The following is a 13,806-nucleotide window of genomic DNA, read 5'->3' on the forward strand; positions in this document are numbered from 1 at the left end:
TGATGCAGATTCAGGGAGCCATTTTATCTACCCCTGGAACTTCTGTCTGAGGGCCTGGAGCACAAAATGGTGGCCACCTGTGACATCATCAGAACCCACTGGAACCTACTAGAACCTTCTGCAACATTCTGGAACCCTGTGACAGTTGGAGGCGGTTTGGAATGTTGGGAAGCTAAGCCAGAGTTGACAGTTGGAGCTGGCAGTTGGCACCTGACTGGTGAAGAGAGAGGAGCAGAAACCTGAAGGAGGAAGGAGTGAGGCAGCAGGGGTGGAAACTTGTTCCTGGAGTGGGGTCCATAAACCCACCCTTGATACTAGTCCCTACTGACTGAGCCCAGCCTGGAGCCCTGTGTGGGAGAAAGCAAGAAAAACCATCTTAAGGACCTGGACAGCAGGAACAGGCCTTAAAAGTAAAGAACAGCGAGTACCTGACCTGGTTACTGGTAATTACCTGAAGTCCGACGTCGAGAAGCCTAGAGACCTGGAGCCCGAGGTGGAGAAGCGGCGCTGACTGGAAAGCAGACGTCGTGCCCGGAGCCGCCAGAGGTCGAGAGAGGGCGCCGACGGAGGTCGTGGAGAGTACCAGAGGTCGAGGAGGAAGTCACCCGAGGTCGAGTGAGCGGCGTCGACGGGGGAGTGAAGTCCGCCCTCCGGAGTCGCCGGAGACCGAGGTGAAGCGTGCCGGAGGTCGGGAGTGGAGATCGCACTCCGGAGTCGCCGGAACCTGAAGAGAAGTGTGCCGGAGGTCGGGAGTGGAGGTCGCACTCCGGAGTCGCCGGAACCTGAGGAGAATCGTGCCGGAGGTCGAGAGTGGAGATCGCACTCCGGAGCCGTCGGAAGTCGACATCGAGCCAAGACTGCCCGACGTCATCGAACCGGAGGTCGACATCGAGCTGAGGCCGCCGACATCGAACCGGAGCTGCCCGAAGTCCACATCAAGCCCAGACTGCCCGACATCATCGAACCGGAGGTCGACATCGAACCGAGGCCGCCGACATCGAACCGGAACCGCATCCCGGCGTCGACAAGAACTGTCATTGAGCCGAGGCCGCCGACATCGAACCGGAATCGCCTCACGGCGTCGACATGACTCCAGCGGCGTCGGAACTTCATAGAAAGGGCAGTAAGTGGAATAGAGGGCGCCTAAGGCCCTGTGAAGCCCTAAGAGACCATCCTAGGGGCTAGAGAGGTGCTGGAACCAGCTTGATTGTGCCAGGGGTGAGCTGAGACTAATACAGAGGGGTTGTGTAGTGTGGGAGAGCCAGATCTCTAGATTCCCCCTTTATCTACCTCAGTTTAGGCCTCAGCCTTGTCCAAGCCAGGGAGTATACCCCTCAGGCCATCCAAATCTTTACAAGCTGGGATTGGGTCAAATCATCCCATAGTACCTCAGGAATGTGAACTGATTTACAAGTGTCACTGTTGGCTTTTATTATTTATTGAGAGCACTGTATTTATTGTATTTATCCTATTTATTGCCTCACAGTATTTATTGTTTCACAATATTTATTGTCGTACAGTATTTATTGCCTCATAATATTTAATTGCCTGTAATGTAATGCACTTATATTTATACCTTGATTATTTATGATCTACCTTATTTATTGAATCGTTAAGACAGTATTTATTTGACGTACCCTTCCACAGAAAAAGCCTTGTGTACTGTGATTGTATTATTATTTATTTAATCAGCAACTAAGAGAAAAGAAGATAAAGAGATATATTTTCAGTATAATTTTTAAGGTGTAGTGTCGTTTTTGGAACGGATGCACGCATGGTTATTGTGTGGGTATTGCGTATGCTTAACACGGTGCCTGACCCCTGACCACTCGAGCCAAGCTACCACTGTGTATGTCTGGAAAGACCCCGTTACCACCACCCTTTCCGGTGTGGGAGTGGGGGTTTTCTAACATAATTGGTGTTCAGTGGTGGGATTGAGCTGTGCCTATGTATACTCGACAATAACTGTGGGTAGTCCATAGGCCTACACCGGGAGTTTTCTCAAAGCGGCCTTCCTAATTGTGAGTTTTTGTTTTTCCAAATTTACTCTGGTGGTGGGAGGAGGTATTATTAAAGGTACCCCCCTGCATAGCTTCAGCAAATAACTGTCCTCTGACCTGAGTGGGCAAAATGGAGTTTGTGCTAGAAGACCTGGAAACCTATACTGTGGCCCAACTCAGGGAGTTTTGTCAGCGGGAGGGGGTGTATTGTCCCCCAGGAGCAAAGAAGGGTGCACTCCAAACCAGCTTAAGGGCTTGGGGGGAGGCACGACGAGAAAGCAAGGCTGAGGAGGAGGACAGGGATAGAGAGCCCGACAGTGAGGGAGCTGGTTTGTACCAACCTGAGGTGGGGAACCTGTTAGCGGGGCCCAGGACACTTTCTAGGAAGGGCAGCAGTGCCTCTAGCGGTGGCTTGTCTGAAGTGGAGTTAACAGACCGGAGGGAGAAAAGACAGCTCACATGGGACTTAGCAAGGCTGGAGAAAGAGAAGGAGGAACAGAGCATGGCTCACGAGTTAAGGCTGAAAGAGATAGATCTTCAGATCCTAAGAGTCGGGGCACACACTGTTCCTAATGGTGGCAGCAAAGACCAAGAAATCACCAGGGAACCCAAACCCTACCTGCCAAAGGACATAGTAGCTAGCTATGGGGCGGGTGACGATATCGCCAAGTGGCTAGCGGCCTATGAGGTCTCGTTAAGGGCCCATGGGGTTCCAGAGAAGTACTGGGGAGGGGGATTGTACAGGTACATGCCTCCAGCTGGTAGGGATGCATTATTGGCCCTAGAGGAGGATGAGCAGACCCACTACCCCACCATGAAGGTGGCGCTCATAAGAAAGTTTGGACTAACACCCGAAAAGTACAGACAGAAGTTCCGGGGTAGTCACAAACTGGGCACACAGAATTGGGTGGACTTCCTGGACTATGCAAAGAAGGCACTAGAGGGTTGGATTCAGGGCAGTGAAGTGAGGAACTACGAGGGGTTGTTTGATTTAGTACAGAAGGAACACCTGCTCGAAAAATGTTTCCCTGAACTGCGTCAACACCTGGTGGATAGCAAGCTGACCAATCCCCGGAAGCTTGCTGAGGAGGCGGACATTTGGGCTAGTACCCGGGTGTCCACAAGGGGGACTGGAGGGGATACTCAAAAGGCCGGACAGGGCGCCCCCCAGAAGAAAGAGGGAGGGGAAAAGAAAAAGGAGTTCTCCAAAGGCCCCCAAAATAACTTCCAAGGGAAGGGAACAGGATTCACCCCTAGGGCTAACCCACCCAGAAACCCTAATCCTGGCCAGAGTCAGCAGCCAAGGGTTGTCCATTGCTTCGAGTGCGGTGGCGTTGGACACTATAAGGGAGATGCGAAGTGCCCAAAACGACCACCCCCTCCCATTGGAGGAAAGACCCCCGGAGTAGCTAATGTAGTGCTCGGGGAGGAGATGCCTTTAATTAAGGGAAGGGAGTGGGCGGGTATCACTTTAGTGTCCCTGGGAGAACGGGAGATGGTTCCTAAGATCCAGGTGCCCGCAAATACCGTAAAGTATGGGCAGTGGGTCACCATCAACGGCCAAAGGGGGGAGGCTCTGAGAGACACAGGAGCCAGTATGACTATGGTGCGTAGCCAACTGGTGTCTCCAGAGCAGGTAATTCCCGATGTACTCCACCCTGCCGCGATGGCTGACGGCAGAATGGGCCACTATCCGGTGGCCGAGGTTCCCTTTGAATGGGAAGGGGTTGCAGGTTCACTTCGAGTTGCCGTAAGCCCTGCCGTGCCGGTTGATTGTCTGCTGGGGAATGACATGGAGCACAATGCTTGGAAGGAGGTGGAATACCGGACTCATACTGAGATGCTGGGTACACCTGACTGGGCCTGTGTGAGCACAAGGTCCGCGACTACCCGGAGAGGGAGTTTGTTTCGGCTGGAGCCTGGAACAAAGGCCCAGCCAGCTGCCAGTCAAGGGAAGAACCGAGGACAGGAGGAGCCTGCCTCGGCGTCCGCACCCCGTAAGACGGATAGGCCACCGGAGGTGGTGGACCAGGAGTCTGCGGTGGGGGATGTCACCGAACTGGAGGACCTACCCATCCCGGCCGAGTGGCACGTGGAGGGAGGCCCGTCCAGGGAGGAATTCTGCCAGGGCCAGAAGGAGTGCCCTACCCTTGAGGGACTGAGGCGACAGGCCGAAGCCCAGGCAGCAGGGAACGTTGAAGGGAACTACAGTGTTTACTGGGAGGATGGCCTCCTCTACAGTGAACCCAAGGCACCCCTACATGGATCGTCACGAGCCTTGGTAGTCCCTCAACGTTATCGAGCCTTCCTTCTGGAGTTGGCTCACGAGATCCCATTGGCAGGACACTTGGGGCAAGACAAGACCTTCGCCCGTCTTGTCCCACACTTTTATTGGCCTCAAATGAAAGTGTCGTCCGATACCTACTGCCGGACATGTGTGTCTTGCCAAGCCAGTGGGAAAACAGGGGTGAAGCTGAAAGCTCCCCTGGAACCACTTCCTGTCGTTAGCACCCCCTTTGAAAGGGTGGGCATCGACACTGTGGGTCCGTTAGATCCACCTACTACAGCTGGTCACAGGTTTATCCTGGTTCTGGTGGATCATGCCACACGGTACCCAGAGGCAATACCTCTGAGGACCATAACAGCACCTGTTGTGGCTAGGGCCCTGATGGGAATTTTTACCCGAGTGGGTTTTCCCAAGGAAGTTGTGTCCGACAGGGGGACCAACTTCATGTCAGCGTACATGCGGGCCATGTGGAAGGAGTGTGGAGTGACCTACCGGTTCACAACTCCTTACCACCCCCAGACCAATGGTCTGGTGGAGAGGTTTAACAAAACCTTGAAAGGCATGATCAGAAGTCTGCCTGAAAGCCTGCGGAGGAAATGGGACGTCCTCCTACCCTGTCTACTCTTTTCTTACAGGGAAGTGCCACAGAAGGGAGTGGGCTTCAGCCCCTTCGAGCTTTTGTATGGGCACCCTGTACGTGGACCTCTCAACCTGGTGAGAGACGGATGGGAAAGAACTCCCAGGAAGCTTCCCCAGGATGTGGTGAGCTACATGCTGGCCTTCCGGAGCCAAATGGCTAAGTTGTGGAAGCAAGCTTCTGACAACTTGGAGGCCAGCCAAGCAGTAATGAAGGCGTGGTATGACCACAACGCTCACCCGGTGGAGTTGGAGCCTGGCCAGAAGGTGTGGGTGATCGAACCAGGAGAGCTTAGCGCCCTCCAGGATCGCTGGTCAGGACCCTTTGAGGTATTGGAGAAGAAGGGTAAGGCTACCTACTTGGTGGATCTTAAGACCCCTCGTCAGCCCCTACGGGTGCTGCATGCCAATCGCCTCAAACCCCACCACGAGAGGCCCGAAGTCATTTTGATGATGGTGACTGACGGAGCAGAGGATGTGGAAAGCGAGCCTCTCCCCGATTTGTTTGCGTCTCAAGAGAAGGATGGGTCGGTGGAGGGAGTGATTCTCTCCCCATCTCTAACTCTTGAACAGCAGGAGGACTGCCGCCAGGTCCTGGGGCAGTACTCTTCGTTGTTCTCCCTTGTCCCGGGTAGGACTCACCTGTGCGTCCATGACGTGGACACAGGAGACAGCCCACCTGTGAAGTCCAAGATCTACCGGATGTCAGACAAGGTGAAGGCCAGCATTCATAGTGAAGTCACTAAGATGCTGGAGCTAGGAGTGATCGAACCTTCTAGCAGCCCCTGGTCCAGTCCGGTGGTACTAGTACCAAAAGCTGCACCACCGGGTGCCCAACCGGAACTGAGGTTCTGTGTGGACTACCGGGGACTGAATTCAGTAACCAAAACTGATGCTCATCCGATCCCTAGGGCGGATGAATTGATTGACCGGCTGGGAGCTGCCCAATATCTAAGTACCTTTGACCTTACTTCTGGGTACTGGCAGATCTCTTTGACTGATGGAGCAAGGGAAAGGTCAGCCTTCTCCACGCCCAATGGCCACTACCAGTTCTGTGTGATGCCCTTTGGGCTCAAGAACGCACCTGCCACGTTTCAGCGCCTGGTAAACCAGATCCTCACCGGAATGGAGAGTTTCTCTGCTGCTTATCTGGATGACATAGCCGTCTTCAGTAACAGCTGGGAGGATCACTTGCGTCACCTGCAAGCTGTTCTCCAGGCCCTGAGACAAGCTGGGTTAACGATCAAGGCCAGCAAGTGCCAGATCGGGCAGGGGTCGGTAGTGTACCTTGGACACTTGGTGGGTAGGGGAGCGGTGCAACCCCTTCAGGCGAAGATCGAGGCCATCATGGCCTGGGAACCCTCCAAGACTCAGACTGAGGTCCGGGCTTTTCTGGGCCTCACGGGATACTACCGCCGCTTCGTGAAGGGGTACGGAACCATCGTAGCCCCCCTCACGGAGCTCACGTCCAAGAAACAACCTCGACGGGTAGTCTGGACGGAGGCTTGTCAGCAGGCCTTCGTCAAGCTGAAGAAAGCCATGTGCGAGGCCCCGGTCTTAAGGGCCCCAGACTTTTCCAAGGAGTTCATTGTCCAGACGGATGCATCAGAACATGGCATTGGGGCAGTGTTATCGCAACTCAATGAAGAGGGTCTGGATCAACCCGTGGTCTTCCTATCCCGGAGACTACTTCCCAGGGAACAGAAGTGGAGTGCAATAGAGCGTGAAGCCTTTGCAGTGGTATGGGCTCTGAAGAAGTTGCGGCCATACCTGTTTGGCTCGCACTTCCTGGTTCAGACCGACCACAGACCCCTTCGTTGGCTGATGCAAATGAAGGGGGAGAATCCCAAGTTGTTGAGGTGGTCTATTTCCCTACAGGGAATGGACTTTCAGGTGGAACATCGGCCTGGAGTGGACCACGCCAATGCAGACGGTCTCTCAAGGTATTTCCGCCTTAGTGATGAGAACTCCCAAGGGGTTGGGTAGCTCTCCCCACTTTCAGCTGGGGGGGACGCGTGTTAGACCTGTCAGCCCTTTGGGTGGTCCCTCCTCATCATTATTTATTTTGTCCCACTTTTGCCTCAAACCCTGTTAGTATTTTTCCTTTTTGGGAACCACCAGACTTTTTCGTATTGATGCAGATTCAGGGAGCCATTTTATCTACCCCTGGAACTTCTGTCTGAGGGCCTGGAGCACAAAATGGTGGCAACCTGTGACATCATCAGAACCCACTGGAACCTACTAGAACCTTCTGCAACATTCTGGAACCCTGTGACAGTTGGAGGCGGTTTGGAATGTTGGGAAGCTAAGCCAGAGTTGACAGTTGGAGCTGGCAGTTGGCACCTGACTGGTGAAGAGAGAGGAGCAGAAACCTGAAGGAGGAAGGAGTGAGGCAGCAGGGGTGGAAACTTGTGCCTGGAGTGGGGTCCATAAACCCACCCTTGATACTAGTCCCTACTGACTGAGCCCAGCCTGGAGCCCTGTGTGGGAGAAAGCAAGAAAAACCATCTTAAGGACCTGGACAGCAGGAACAGGCCTTAAAAGTAAAGAACAGCGAGTACCTGACCTGGTTACTGGTAATTACCTGAAGTCCGACGTCGAGAAGCCTAGAGACCTGGAGCCCGAGGTGGAGAAGCGGCGCTGACTGGAAAGCAGACGTCGTGCCCGGAGCCGCCAGAGGTCGAGAGAGGGCGCCGACGGAGGTCATGGAGAGTACCAGAGGTCGAGGAGGAAGTCACCCGAGGTCGAGTGAGCGGCGTCGACGGGGGAGTGAAGTCCGCCCTCCGGAGTCGCCGGAGACCGAGGTGAAGCGTGCCGGAGGTCGGGAGTGGAGATCGCACTCCGGAGTCGCCGGAACCTGAAGAGAAGTGTGCCGGAGGTCGGGAGTGGAGGTCGCACTCCGGAGTCGCCGGAACCTGAGGAGAATCGTGCCGGAGGTCGGGAGTGGAGATCGCACTCCGGAGCCGTCGGAAGTTGACATCGAGCCAAGACTGCCCGACGTCATCGAACCGGAGGTCGACATCGAGCTGAGGCCGCCAACATCGAACCGGAGCCGCCCGAAGTCGACATCAAGCCCAGACTGCCCGACATCATCGAACCGGAGGTCGACATCGAACCGAGGCCGCCGACATCGAACCGGAACCGCATCCCGGCGTCGACAAGAACTGTCATTGAGCCGAGGCCGCCGACATCGGCCCTGTGAAGCCCTAAGAGACCATCCTAGGGGCTAGAGAGGTGCTGGAACCAGCTTGATTGTGCCAGGGGTGAGCTGAGACTAATACAGAGGGGTTGTGTAGTGTGGGAGAGCCAGATCTCTAGATTCCCCCTTTATCTACCTCAGTTTAGGCCTCAGCCTTGTCCAAGCCAGGGAGTATACCCCTCAGGCCATCCAAATCTTTACAAGCTGGGATTGGGTCAAATCATCCCATAGTACCTCAGGAATGTGAACTGATTTACAAGTGTCACTGTTGGCTTTTATTATTTATTGAGAGCACTGTATTTATTGTATTTATCCTATTTATTGCCTCACAGTATTTATTGTTTCACAATATTTATTGTCGTACAGTATTTATTGCCTCATAATATTTAATTGCCTGTAATGTAATGCACTTATATTTATACCTTGATTATTTATGATCTACCTTATTTATTGAATCGTTAAGACAGTATTTATTTGACGTACCCTTCCACAGAAAAAGCCTTGTGTACTGTGATTGTATTATTATTTATTTAATCAGCAACTAAGAGAAAAGAAGATAAAGAGATATATTTTCAGTATAATTTTTAAGGTGTAGTGTCGTTTTTGGAACGGATGCACGCATGGTTATTGTGTGGGTATTGCGTATGCTTAACACGGTGCCTGACCCCTGACCACTCGAGCCAAGCTACCACTGTGTATGTCTGGAAAGACCCCGTTACCACCACCCTTTCCGGTGTGGGAGTGGGGTTTTTCTAACACTTACTCTATGCCTTAACCACTTGTTCCTAAATGTGAGAAGATTATAGCTGCTTTTTGTTTTCAATGGTATTTTCAAATGAAACGTTTAAACGAAAAATGCTTTCTGAGGGAAGATAGGATCAAATGTCAGGATACTGTTTTTTTTATACATGTTTTTATTTGCATTTCATATCTTCATACACGTCTTACTCTTATATTTTTTGCATCACTTTTGTTGCATACAATTTATACATTTCTGCACGAGCTGTTTACGTGTGCGATAATGCAATTAGGGCAACCTGTGCTGCCTTAGTGTGCGATATAGTATGCTCGATTGCATTTTAAAATGTACATCCTTCCTATACCTTCCGGTCTGATAACTACCAGTGTGGTTTCTTAACTGTTGACTTTGGGGTCTAACTGGGGCTGACTGTGGGGGGCTTAGGGTTGCGTTCAGGCGGGAGTATTCTACTTGCAGGTCTTATGATGTCAGTGATATGCGTTTAGGTATGTGAGGGGGGGTGCGCCCACATTTCAGGATACTGTTATGAGTTGGCTTCCATTGGCAATCCTAAACACGATGAGAAGGGACGATTTTCTAAAAACTAAGTTTTGTGCCAGTTTAGGACGTGGGCCGGAAAGAAAGGTAAAACATATTTATCTTATTGAAAGGATATTTTGGGCTCTTCTCTGAAAACTTACCGGGATGTGGAGAAGCAGAGGCAATGCGTTCTTCAGGAAAATAAATACGGGAGAGAACAGGATCCAGGTGTACACAGTCATTTACAGGCCAAAAAGACTGTGATTCGTTAAAACACAGGGTTTGCGATGGCTTTTACAAATGTCTTAAACCCGAATTGCACAATGACTTTTGATATGCATAGTGAATAGTTTGGAGGGGCATGCCTAGGACACCTCTTCCAAATTCGGATTCGCAATGCTTTGCATAAATGGTTTGCTACTGCAGTTTATGTCGCAAGCCATGGGTCGTGTCGGCTACCATCGCCTCATACGAGGAGTCCACCTATTTGGAAAGAGGAACAAGTACCTTGGGGGCCACTTGCCCTTTGTAAATAATAAAAAAAAGTTTGTTTAAAATAAGAAAGTTAAAATTAAACGTTTTTTTTTACAAAAATAAAAACATTTCTGAAATGCAGACCTGTTTCCGTTACTGAAGACAGGACATTTAAAGAGAAAAATGTACTTTATTTAAATGCGATAGCAGGCATAGTGCTGACCCCAGCAGGCCGCCCTCCCTGTGATGCTATCCTCTGAGTGAGTCACAATCTGCGACCTACCTCATTAAAATTGATGAGGTAGGCCGAATTACAGCCCACTCCAGAGATTTTGCAAACGGACCCATTAGTACAAAGGTCGGATTCCAAAATCAGAAAGGATTTGCTAAAAGTAGGTGCACAATTTACGGCCAGTTTTTTGAATCAATTCAGACTACATCTGGCCCCTAATTGCTTTTTTCTGTGTTGCCTTATTAAGAATGTATTAATATCAGAGGCACTATAAATATGTCGGGCTCGCCATACCTCACTTTTTGGTTGAAGTCCCTCTCTGCCTAATACTCTAAATAATACCTTTAATCATTTGGGAGGAAAACAACATCCTCTGTGTTAGTTATACCACAAAAACAACACCTGCAGCTTTCAGCAAGTGTCTTTATATTGGAATCATTGTGCAGGGCAGCAAGCCTTATGTTAAAAATTTAGCATCATTGCACCTGTGGAAATCCTCCCTGTCTATCCAACTGCTCCTGATACCCAAGGGATCACAACAGTGTTAAAAACAAGTCATTGAGAATACTCGGTTTTCTGCCTCAGCACTGTTTCAACCTGCCTTGCATTCCAAAACACCAGGCTTATCCATAGCGTTTCCATTGAGTGTATTGAACAAAACGTTACTGTAGCCCGGAGTTCACCAGCAATATTTACACAGTGGTTCCCGCGAGATCACAGCTGAGGCTATTATGACGTCACCCCTAGCAGCAGAGGCTCCCCTGCCAACTCTGTGTGTAAAGATCCAAGGTATGAAGATCTGTGTTGCTTGAAATGGATAAGACCAAGGAACGAAGGAAATGGAATAGACCTCTTTAAAAACAAGGTGTGTGTTTTGCTGGTTCTGTGCTGAAGCACTGTTTGTGCGGTGCTTTCAATCTAAACACTAAAATGGATGTACTAACATGCTGCATGGTTGCGGATGAATGGATTTGTAACCACAGAACACCAAGGTTGATTCAGTGATGGCAATATGTTTTTAAACTTCTCTTTTGGTTTATTTTTAACCAGGAATAACTGGATTTTTACCTTTCCGTGGACTCTCCAATGACCAACTTCAACAAGTCAGTACTGAGCAAAGTTTTGAAAAATGTCTTGGGCAGCAGGTGAAACCGGAGCAGAGATTTTGGCTCTAGGACTCGACTTGGTAAGAAGGCGGCGTTCATTGAATTAGAGAAGTTTCTTTGTCACATGTTTGTAGACCATGACCGCAATAAGGACGATAACTAATGTTTAACGCTGGCATTAATCAAGCCACACAAAGTTGATGTTCTTCAGGTTGAGTGAAAACCAGTTTTGTTAGTCACCTTATTATCTGAAAAATAAATGTTCTTTATTGCACATTATACTTAGAATCACAGTCCTTAAGAATTGAAAAACATCAGCTAGCTATCATGAAATATTAAACTCATCCATAGTCCTTAAGGTACTTGCATGCAAATACTCGGTTCACTGCCACCTCACTTTTTTTTCTTATTTAATACCATTTATATTTGATTTTAATTCATAAACAAATCGACTACATCAGACATAACATGTTCCATCATAGTTTATAGCATAGGCTTAAAGGATGGAGGGTGTACGACTGACTACTTCCTGTTGAAGCCTCTACTGATGTGGGCTTCGGCATGCTGTGGAGTTCCTTCTGAGCATGTGGTCCAGAATTTAGTGCCTACCCCTGTTCTCTAATATGGTTGGGGTTTGGCGGGAGTTGTAAAACAGTGGAAAAGAATGGAGGTGGTGGTGCTGGTGGGGTGTATATTATAACGGACAGTTATGCTGGTGTCATGTATTGGACCAAGAGGGGGCGCACCAGGTCTAGGTATTGTGGATGAGGGGGGAATTCGCTCGCCTGTGGGGCGGGGTCAGGGATATATTGCATTGCTGTCCTCGAGGTGGACTGAGTGAGGCCAGCTCAGGTGGCGAGGAGGGTACCAGTTGAGTGTTCTGTGAGGGGCCGGGGGTCACAGGGGCTAATCACTGCCGCCCACAATGCTTCAAATGACACTTTTGCTTATTTGTTTATGGCCGTCTTGAAGTCAGACTGGCTGTTGTTCTTGCCTCGCCTTCTACTCATCAGACCTAGCTGCATTTTATCTACAATTAGGAAACTGCTTCTCAGGCTGTCATAAATAAAAAAAAAACTATTTCCATAGTTATATTCACCAGTCTGCATTCCCACCCATGTAGTACTTGGCCAAGTACAGACTACATGCACTTCAACCTCTCACATATGAAGTTGGTTATTAACATCTAGACAATTGTCTAAGACACCCTTCTAAAGCCGCATTTGCGTTCAGTAAAACTGAGTGCAGCTATTAGGTTGATGATATTGGGCTTAATTTAGATTTGGGTAAAAGAAGACTGAAAGCTTTCGCCAATTAAATTCGTTCATCCTGAGTCATCCATACCTGGATTGTCCTCTGGATTTTGGACTCTTTCAAGATATTAAGACATTTTACATTATTATCCTACCCTAACTTGGGCCCAGATTTATTAACTGAGCATATGTTAATTTTTTTGTGAAAGGACGGCGTTCCCATTGTAGTTGTATACACAGGCAGCGAGAATAGGAGTCTTCTTCAGAATCCCTCCCAGTAGACTAACATTGGGGATGACCCCCATAAACCGGGATAGGCCCGCCTAAAGACTATAATGAGTTTAACGATTGTCTTTCAATGCTGAGATGATATGAATTTTCACTGGTTGTCATATGTGAGTGTGTGGTAAGCTTAGGGCCATTATATTTGCAATCTCTTAAGTGTTTGGCCTATACTCTCATTACTATATGTTCCATTCAGGAAGGTAAGATCTACTTTCATGGTTACCCCCACTTTTTGCCCGGTGCTATGCTGTTTCTGACTAGTCTAACTGGGAACCTGCTAAACAGGACCCCAGTCTCTGTGCTTTCGCCCCCAGTATATGGTACTAAGGTACCCAGAGCATAGGTACACCAGGGGTCCCCCATGGGCTGAAGCATGTATTTTGCCACCCATGAGGGACCACGTGAACTGTGACAACAGGCTTGCCAGTGCAGCCTGTGTAAGTTGGTGCTAGCACCACTTACAATAGATATAGCTTCCCCTATATCTGAGGTCATTGGACTTAAAACCTATAAGTTACCCCTAAGGCAGGCCTTTCAATCCTGAAGGCAGGGTGCCTGCTTCTAAGTGTGAGGGTGCCCCTGCATGAGCGGGACACCCCTACAACCTTCGGAGTCCATTCTCCCAGGTTGTAAGTGCATGAGCCATTAAGATACATACAGTGGCCACGCATCATTACGCGATGACTAACTCTAACCTGGCTGTAACGAACCATGTCATGTTTGGTATCAAATATGTTGGAATCATACCCCCCACACCAGTGGGAGGTATGATTCCATGCACCGCAAAGCTCCTTTGGGAGGCCCTAGGGGCTCCTGGTACCAGTCTTCCAGCACCGGACAGCAAGCTAGGCTGCTGCTGGCCAGAGACACGTTTCTGCCCTCCTGCTGCTGAGCCAAACTCGAGCAGGGGAAGGCAGAACAATAGATATCCTATCACAGGGAGGTGCAACCACCTCCCAGACAGGGTTTAGTGTATTGGGGCAGGGTGGGGGGCTCTTGCCAGCGCCACATAGTCTGTGTGCAGGGCACATTTGGTGCTCTCCATGCATAGTCCA

At 49.8% G+C, this 13,806-nt stretch overlaps 1 protein-coding gene across 2 annotated transcripts in view; it reads left to right on the top strand.

Annotated features, from left to right (window-relative positions):
- The window catches only part of IQCE (IQ motif containing E), a 285,773-nt gene that overhangs the window by 36,909 nt on the left and 235,058 nt on the right, over window positions 1-13,806 (top strand). For both annotated transcript variants that reach the window (XM_085629211.1, XM_085629212.1), the window contains exon 3: window positions 11,158-11,293. In XM_085629211.1, coding sequence (XP_085485337.1) covers window positions 11,237-11,293 — 57 coding nt within the window. In that variant the 5' untranslated portion in view covers window positions 11,158-11,236. The remainder of the gene's footprint in view (window positions 1-11,157; window positions 11,294-13,806) is intronic.

Source organism: Triturus cristatus, chromosome 10, assembly GCF_964204655.1.
Source record: "Triturus cristatus chromosome 10, aTriCri1.1, whole genome shotgun sequence".
Lineage (NCBI taxonomy): Eukaryota > Metazoa > Chordata > Amphibia > Caudata > Salamandridae > Triturus > Triturus cristatus.